The sequence below is a fragment of the Dendropsophus ebraccatus genome, chromosome 2 (genome assembly GCF_027789765.1).
Source record: "Dendropsophus ebraccatus isolate aDenEbr1 chromosome 2, aDenEbr1.pat, whole genome shotgun sequence".
Classification (NCBI taxonomy): Eukaryota; Metazoa; Chordata; class Amphibia; order Anura; family Hylidae; genus Dendropsophus; species Dendropsophus ebraccatus.
The window spans coordinates 101042102-101052089 of record NC_091455.1 but is presented as its reverse complement, the minus strand read 5'-3'; the positions used below and the strand labels follow the sequence as shown (position 1 = coordinate 101052089).

The 9988-nt window shown below is 40.4% G+C and overlaps 1 protein-coding gene across 1 annotated transcript in view; it reads right to left on the bottom strand.

The window, feature by feature from the left end:
- Positions 1-293: 293 nt before the first annotated feature.
- The window catches only part of DUSP22 (dual specificity phosphatase 22), a 61668-nt gene continuing 51973 nt past the window's right edge, over positions 294-9988 (bottom strand). The window contains exon 7 of the mRNA XM_069958090.1: positions 294-3567. Coding sequence (XP_069814191.1) covers positions 3379-3567 — 189 coding nt within the window. The 3' untranslated portion in view covers positions 294-3378. The remainder of the gene's footprint in view (positions 3568-9988) is intronic.

Here is a 9988-nt window from a genome sequence, read left to right as displayed (position 1 = left end):
GCAATCTAAAGAATATAGTAACATAAATTGGACCACTCAATGGAAGGTCTTTAAAGGGAACCTGACAGATGGATTTTCAATAGTAATCTAGCTCCAACACATCTTTGTATTAGTAGTAGAGATGAGCAAACCAGGTTCGGGTTCGAGTCCATCCGAACCCGAACGTTCGGCATTTGATTAGCTGGGGCTGCTGAACTTGTATAAAGCTCTAAGGTTGTCTGGAAAACATGGATACAGGCAATGACTATATCCATGATTTCCACATAGCCTTAGGGCTTTATTCAACTTCAGCAGCCACCGCTAATCAAATGGCGAAAGTTTGGGTTCGGATGGACTTGAGCATGCTCCAGGTTTGCTCATCTCTAATTAGTAGGAAACACTTCCTATTATACCCCCGAATATCCTGAACAATCCTGGAAAGTCAAAATATGCATAATTAAAAGTGAGTGCATTGTATGCTAATGACCAACAACGGCAGACCTTGGCCCAACATCTGTAATCATGTTTACTAAGGGTCAATCATCTGATGGCAGAAAAAATTAAACTATGACACTATGCTAATATGTATTGAAACACAATAAATAATAAAAGTTCATAGGTTTTTTAATCATTCAATGATAAAAGGTCATGTAAATGTGTGGTAATCAATGTTTAGGTAATGTCTAATGTGTTTTTAGCTTCCTGATATGAATGTAACTAGTCTAGTGAATATACAAAATGAAGGTAGTCAGTAACCGCAGAGGCTCACACATATGTAGAGGTGATGAAGACTATCTGCAAAGATGATTCTTTTTTTATATATGCATTGTAATATATAAAAGGTGCCCACACAACTATAACGCATATAGCATTGCTATAGCCATGATTGGTTCCCTTTAAAGAGGCTGCTTCAAGAGGACAAACCATATTCAAATGGAAGCCAGACAGCGATTGCTGTATGTTAGGCTTCTCTAACCCCACAGCTACTATGTGTGAAACCCCATTTGTCCTTTGTCTGGCAAAGATTCAAAGTTTATCTTAAAATCTTTTAAGCAGCTCCTAAACAATTAAGAAATGTTCCCATGAGACTACTCAGCTTTTCTTGTTCATGTTGCTTGATACTTGTTAACATTACATCTAACTAATGTTCATAATGATTCCATTACATTGTCCTAGAGAAATCGGGGATTATAATAGTAGCCAGACATGCAGACTACCTTGGGGAACACGAATTCCAGTTTCATTATTCATTGGGGTCTGAGTTTACAGACTCGACCAATCAGAATGAACAGGAAGTGGCTTGTGCTGCCAGGCACCTCTCTCCCCACTCTAAGGAGGTTTTCAAACATATTTTATATGTCTCTTTTACAAGGATTTTTTTGTTCTTTTTTTGTGACAGTGTCCATTTAAATATTTTTCATTTTCACATCTATTCAAAGCACTTACTGGCAAAAAAACCCCGCCATGTTATAATTTGCATACATTGTACCCTATGTTCATGGCAAGTTGAATAAAAATCCACAACAAAAAAAACTTACAACAAAATTTCCGTTTATATTAACACACAGGGATAGGAAAGGTTATATATCAGAAAAAGTATGCAGCAAATGCAGTGGTTACAGTATTAAATATCCCACAACAGGAATTTTCATACATTTCCTTATATTCAGTTACCCCCTCATAAATAGTCATAGTTAGTTACCCATCAAGAACCAGGTCTGTAAGGTTGTCACAATAGCCAACAAGAAGCAACTGAGAGTAAAATATGAGCAAAACCAGGGTATAACCAGGACACTCACTAAAACATAAGGTAACTCTACAGAGGTATGACAGTGTTCTGCAAAGACTGTGACAACCATAGTGTTACTCTAAATTAAAAAATAAAACAAAAAAACCTTTAATGTTATAGAGACATGTCAAAAGTTATGATCATTTGGGGTCTGGGAGCAGAGACCACTACCAATCGATTGAGCAAGCAGGGAGAAGCACCTGGCTAAGAGCTTCTCTCCCCTTCTCTCTGCAGGAGATGGGCTCTGTAGACTTTCACATCCACTGCATTTGGGGTTCTCAGAACCAAAACCCATCAAAGCTTTTGGCATCTCTCTGACAGGTTAGAAGTGTTTTCTTTTTTTTACATAACAGGGACACGTTACATGTATCTTTGAAGGTTTTACAGGAATTAAATGCTATATGTACACAATTTAAAAAAAAATTGTATCCAGTTTAATATGACGTGGAGTGAAATGTCTTGCCCATATTACTACGGAAGAGAACGTGCTATTATAGATATGTTGGACCACAGTATACAAAATACATTATTTTAAACTGTGCAGTATTGACCATGGCCTATAGAAAAGTTTTTCAAACGCATCTAAATGGAAATGACCCACATCTGAACCTAAATATTGACTCCCTAAATATACAGTTTGTTTTTGTTTTGTTCTGTCCTTCTGTTTATGTCAGATGCCAACTTCAAGATTTTGGACAATGACTTTCAGGAGGAAAGGAGTACAGAAACTTGCAGTCTTCAATCCCATTCCAGCAAGTTATGTGTTTTTACGTCCTCAATTTGAGCCACAGAATTAATCAGTATTTTCCACAATGTCTATATCACCTTTTGCTATAGTGCACCAGTGTAAAACAATAACCACAGTATATATAAAAGTGAGAAAATGCTTAACTTACACATCACAGTATGACAGTGGCAGGGCAGAGTCAAGTGTGTCTTATCTTCTAACTTCCTTGCATTCAGTAAAATAATGGCTTCATAGTAAACATTATGAACCATTCCCATTTATTCTTTAAAATTTTGTGTTTAAGTTTGAGCTGCAAAATGACTTCCATAATTTATGCAGGCAATGGGAAGTTTTTGTTTATTTTTTTCATCACCTGAGTCTATTATGGCACCAGGGTTTTGGAGCTATATGGTTCAACCATTGCATTGTTCTGCCATTATCTACCTGAGAAATACATGGTCAATAATTTCCTTAGTTGTGTTTTTGGGTGCAATTGGTTGTGTTCAGTAATGGTACAAATAATTGTTCTCTTGAGGTAGAAAATGTTAAAGTATACGTAAAAAAACATAAGCACAGTAAAAGCGATGACACTGTTCTTACCTATATAACAAAGCTTTCAGGAGGATTGTGTTTAAGATCTACACATAATAAAGTGCCAATATGCCAATAAACACAAGAGTGGAATTAAACCTCTTCCCATGTCAAACTAGAATTTTGTAACACACCGCTCATCTCTGCAAGAATATAGACAGAAACATACATCTTAAGACCTCTTAACTCATCTAAGCTCTCTTCATTGGATGGCAATCACCAATGTGGTGCCTGCCTATATACCTAAAGTAGTGGCTGTTTAGATAGTAGATACAAGTGCTGTGACCACAACTTATGTCTCTGTAGTATAATTGCTGTATGCCATGGAGGAGAGAGAGGTTAAGTGGCTGCTCCATTGCCTTCCTGAACTTCCAGCACTAGATTCTTCTTCGTGTTGCTTATGCTTGGCAACAAGTTGTTTGGCTTCTTCTTCGTCAAGGAACGGGCTTTCACCATATGTCTCCTTCAACCAACTTCTTAACTGAATAAAAACACACAAAACACAAAACAGTAAAAGAAATTTCTTCTGTTTCAAATGTGTCTTTTTTCCATACAAAGAACATAGAATATTGTTGAAACTGATTTTTTTAAACTATTTTACAAATAACAAAAATACTGTCATACTAAATCTCCTACACATTTATAGCTGTGTTCAAATGTTGATTCTTTTAATCTATTTAATGTATGGAAATAAATCCCAAAGGGAATTGTAGCTCAAAGTACAGATACAGGCAGCGTGCACAGAATTACAGTCTTGCACAGAAATCTTTTACATAAATACAAGATTTTGGGCACATTACCTAAAATCTACTAGCATTCCCTGCAGTCTGGTATAATAAGTATTATTTATTTTTAAAGCACCCTTGAAATCTGGTAATGGGAAACAAGTACATTCAGGAGTGAGGCAGCACTACAGCTGTTAAAGAGATAAAGCTCCATTCTAAGGCGAGGTTTCCACACAAATTTTCAGCTTTTTTTTTTAGCAAAGTATACCATATTCCTAACTGAAACAGATCTGAGCCCCTGAATTGCCTCAGGCTCTGGGTCTTATTAGATCCTTTAGTGTGGAAAGGGTCCACAGGATTTATCCACAAGAAAGTGACATGACATGTTCTGACATGGATATTGAAGGCCATATTAGAAGAGTGATTATGAATACCTCCATAGAGAGACTGTTTGTATAATGTCTATGCCTCAAATGCATTGAATAAGTAATTTATCAAATATTTAGAAGGTTGATTGCTGAGTGAACTGGAATGCAATATATTGGTAGTGGTGGTGGTGTTTCAACCCAGTGGCACATGTGTCTAAGGACAGAAAATGGTCATCCCCAGCAGCGCCTCTAGCTTTTGTAGGGGTAATGTCACAGTTATTAGAATCTAATGGTCCGATTTATGGAGACATTATAATCCTATGGGACTGAAATACACTTTTGACTTCCATTACTTCAAAATGTTTGTCTTGGTTGGACTATATTCTGTCCTCTGATAGTCCTAAAAAGGGTCAGCAATGTCTAAATAAATATAATATCAGACCACTCTCCCTCAGACCATCTAGACTGAAGACCTTTACCTAATAAGTACTTACATTTTCTTTTGGGATACTGTGAAAGATGTCAACCGAGGAAGAAGAAAAAAAAAAAAAAAAGGACAACAAGGATATTGTACAGGTGGGTTCAGGTTCACTGGGCCGCATCATGAGCAGTAAAATGTATGTATTTTAATTACTTTTAATAGTCTTTTGTCCCCTGCATTCATGTGAAATAAACTGTATTTGATATGCGTTATTTGTGAGGTGCAGTCCATTCTTTTTCAACTATTCTTTTTTCTGGGCAAACTCTGCATGTTAACTCCACGCTTAGGAAGGCGTAAAAAATATGAAGATAAACTTTATGTCTTTGTTTGTTAAAGTGGAGCCATCGAGAGAAAAAATAAAAAATTTTAATTAAGAAAATCAAAAGTTTACCAATACGTATCAGCTGCTGCATGTCCTGCAGGAAGTTCCTGTCACAAAAAAAAGGAGGCAGCAGAGAACACAGTGTCAGACTGAAAAGAAAACTCCTGTAGGACATACAGCAGCTGATAAGTAGAGGAAGGCTTGAGATTTTAAATAAGAGTAATTTATAAATCCGTTTAAGTATCTGACATGAGTTGATTAAAAAGCATTTGACTTTTTTCGCTAGAGTACCCTTTAAAAGAAATCTTAATCTCAGAGAACAAGGGAACTTTAGAGATCTACTAAGGTGTCTCAGAAAATTTTCGAAGTTTTGTAAATGATACTAGATACTAAGTACATATTACATCTCCCCTAATGCGCAGCTGCAGCAAAGTGGAGTTTGTCAACGTGGCAACCCCACTCTGAACCGCCGCGATCCCGGGTGCCTCATGTAGCCCGGGATCGGGGCTATTAGCGGGCACGGTCCGATCGCCGTGCCCGCTAATTAGATAATCGGAGGCAGCTGTCAAAGATTCAGCCGTTACCGGATTCAGCCGTTCCCTGGTGTCTAGTGGGGGAGATCACTCCTCCGGGACGTTGTCCCGGAGGAGCGATCTCAGTTACTGAAGCCGTCCGGGGACCTCTCCAAGATGGCGCCGTCCCCGGCTCGGCACTCATTTGTGTTCGGCTGCAGCAGCCGAAAGCAAACGAGTGCCGATCTCATTGATCGTTGCTGTATAACTATACAGCAAAGATCTCAAAGAGAGATCAAAGTGTATAAATTAGAAGTCCCCCAGGGGGGCTTCTAGTATATGTGTAAAAAAAATAAATTAAGTGTTGTTATCAATAATAAGCCCCCTCCCCTAATAAAAGTCTGAATCACCCCCCTTTTCCCAGGTTATAAATAAAAGTTAATAAATAAATAAACAAACATGTTTGGTATCGCCGCGTGCGTAATCGCCCGAACTATTAATCACATTCCTGATCTCGCACGGTAAACGGCGCCAGCGCAAAAATATCCCAAAGTGCAAAGTTGCGCTTTTTTGGTTGCATCAAATCCAGAAAAATTGTAATAAAAAGCGATCAAAAAGTCGTATATGCGCAATCAAGGTACCGATAGAAAGAACACACCATGGCGCAAAAATTACACCTGACACAGCCCCATAGACCAAAGGATAAAAGCGTTATAAGCCTGGGAAGGGAGCGATTTTAAGGGACATATATTTGTTAACAATGGTTTGAATTTTTACAGGACATCAGATAAAAGAAAAGTTATACATGTTACATATCGTTTTAATCGTAACGACTTGAGGAACATATAAAACATGTCAGTTTGTCATACATGTCATGTCAGTCACGGCGTAAAAACACAGTCCCCCCAAAGAAAAAGAATTGTGTTTTTTTTTTTCAATTTCACTGCGCATATAATTTTTTTTCTTGTTTTGCAGCATATTTTATGCAAAAGTTCAGCCTGTCATTGCAAAGTACAATTAGTGACGCAAAAAATAAGGGCCCATGTGGGTCTGTAGGTGTAAAAATGCAAGTGCTATGGCCTTTTAAGCACAAGGAGGAAAAAACGAAAACGCAAAAACGAAAATTAGCCTGGTCCCGAAGGGGTTAAAGGAAACCTGTCACGCCCCTGTGACGGGGTGACAGGCTCCTGACCCCCAGCTATATCCCCTTTATACTGATCTCATCTCGCTGAGTCCCGCTCCTGACACCGGTCCCGGGACGGAGATATCCTGGTCAGAAGCCGGCGCACGCGCTGTGGAGATAGGTCCGGTGTCCATAGAGAATGAATGGAGCCGGAATCATCTCTGCAGCGCGCGCACGGCTCCATTCATTCTGTATGGACGCCGGACCCGAGTCCGGCTCCATTAATTCTCTATGGACGCCGGACCAGAGTCCGGCTCCATTCATTCTCTATGGACGCCGGACCAGAGTCCGGCTCCATTCATTCTCTATGGACGCCGGACCAGAGTCCGGCTCCATTCATTCTCTATGGACGCCGGACCAGAGTCCGGCTCCATTCATTCTCTATGGACGCCGGACCAGAGTCCGGCTCCATTCATTCTCTATGGACGCCGGACCAGAGTATAAGGGGATCTAGCTGGGGGTCGGGAGCCTGTCACCCCGGCACGAAGGGTGACAGGTCCTCTTTAAGGAGTCTACTTTGAAATGTCCACAAAATAGAAACATGTAATGTCAGCATTATACAAATCAAGAAATTAATAAGCTGTGATATATCATATGAGCAATAATGGAGACACTGACATAAATCTTGTACTCAAGACAACTGGAAAGCTCTTACCAAATTCAACTATGTACAATTTTTCTGGTCAATTGATTTTTTTTTTTTTTTACCTTTGCAATTCTTACACACAAAAACACCACAGAAATGACTAAAGCTACTACATAAGAAATTAAGGAGATGGAAAGACCCTCCTTTTTTCAGCAATTTCTTCAAACCTGACAGACAGAAGCATGTGATTGGGGGAAAAAAAAAAAACTTAACAAGATGATTGTTCGTGGTTGATTTCCCTCAACATTTTGGGGCTGTGATGTTTAAAGGACAACTCCGGCGAAATTTTTTTTGGCTTATTTAACACACATTACAAAGTTATATAACTTTGTAATGTGGTTAAATACCCGGTCTGGCCCCCTTCCCCCACTTTCCGACTCCCGACCCCCCACCCCGGAAGTTAAAGAATGTATACATTACCTATTACGGCCGTCACGGTCCTCTTCTCCCGGGCAGCATCTGGTGACGGGTGACTGGCGGTCCGGGTCTTCTTCCTCTTCGCAGTCTTCATTGAGAGTGAATGGGAGAGAAAAGGCTGCTGGTGCACATGCGCACCAGCAGCCTTTTCATTGGCTGGAGCGCATCACATGGCTTCCAGCTTGCTCAGTCCTGATTGGCTGAGCTTGCTGGAAGCCATGTGATGCGCTCCAGCCAATGAAAAGGCTGCCGGTGCGCAAGCGTCACCGGAGGGATGGTGAGTATGGTGTCTGTGTGTGTGTGGTTTTTTTTTGGGGGGGGGTCCCGCCGGAGTTGTCCTTTAAGCTATTTAGATGCAGTGAGTTATTATGTGATGCAGAAGTCAAACAATTTCAGCCATGCTTAAAAATGTTTATTTTTTACTATCCTGAAATAATATATTTAATGAATAGAGATGAGCGAATCTCAAGCACGCTCTGGTTCACCCTAACCCAAATGTTCAGCACTTAATTACAGGTGGCTGCAGAAGTTTGATGCAGCTCTACGGATAACATGAATACAGCCATAAGCCATTTTCACATTTGGTATAACACCGGCTGTTCTGTGACCGGGCCGGATCACAGAGCGGCCAATCTGTACGCGCCCGCATCCGAATTCACCGCTGCACACAATGGAGTGTGCGGCCTGAGACGCACGCTCCATTGTGTGAGCTGACAGGTTCTCTGCGGCTGCTATTCAATGAATAGCGGCCACAGAAAGCTGACATGTCAGTTTTGTGCGTGGCCGCTAGCGATCCCTGCCGGAGTGTAGACTATGGGGGAGATTTATCAAAGGGTGTAAAATTCAGACTGGCCACAGCAACCAATTACAGCTCAGCTTCCAGCTCTGGTGATAGGAAAGCTGAGCTGTGATTGGTTGCTGTGGCCAGTTTGCACCAGTCTAAATTTTACACCCTTTGATAAATCTCCCCCTATGTGTATACCCTCCGGCTGTGATTCCACAGACGGCAGGACAATGTAGGTTTCATATTAATCACGGCCGTTATTGCAAATCGGCAATAACAGCCATGCTTATTATGAAACTTACGTACTGTGAACATAGCCATAGACTGTATGTTTAATGGAGCCACATGACAGAGGGGAGGGGAGATAGTCACACAGGTGGCCTGCGACCTGCCCCCAGTGCTCCGGAACAGCCAATGCTCCTAAAAAGACTGGCGCCATGCGTGGGAACCAGGCAGCATTTCAAAAAAGGGACCATGCCACTGGCATCCCAGCAACGGCAGTGATCCATTAAGGTATAAAACCCAAAGTAATGTACCTGATGTACATTCACTTTAACCCTTTCAGGACTGGACCAGAAAGTGTCTTATGGACCAGAGCCCATTTTTTAAAATCTGACATGTCTTTTTGTGGTTATAGCTTTGTGATGCTATAACTTATCAAATGGGTTTCTTAGACTGTTTTATTGTGACATATTGTACTAGGATAGTGGTAAATTTTGGCCAATATCCATACAATTTTCTTGTGAAAAATGTCCCATTTTATGAAAAGAAAATGTATTTTTCTAGTTTAGAATTTTCTGTGGTCACTGAGCGAGTTTAATCGTGAGATAATTTTATTGCCAGCGTTATTACGCATGTAGCAATACTAAATATGTGTACTTTCCTATATTAATTATTAGCACTTTTTTAATATATATTTTTACTTTAATATCTGATTACCTTATGACAGGCAAATTACATTACAATGCTGATCTGCCCTGCATTGTATTGTGCCTGTGATAAGCATTGCTGATTAGACTCTGTTCAGCCACTGTAGCTATGACACTGGAGTCCTCCAGAGGTACTAGCTACCATAGGGGCTGTGTGATCACATTGCACAACTCCAATGTTCTGCCCTATACTGCCTCAGGTATCAGCAGTTGTGGTGGGTGCCTGGCTATCACTGACAGCCATGGATGCGCCCGTTTCATCTGAGGAAGTAACTGTATGTCCTTGAGCAGTAGGGCACCACAAAAATGGACGTACAGTTCCGTCCTTGGTCCTTAATGGGTTAATTATAATATTAATTTTTTATTTATTTAGCACCAACATATTGGGGTACATACATAGACAACTCAGACACACACACAAGTAGTCCTGCCTGCAAGAGCTTACAGAAATGAGGAATGGGTTGGAGATAAGAGGCAGAGGGGTTAAAGTGCTTCATTGCTACAATGGTCCTTTTTACAATGGCCATCTTTTATA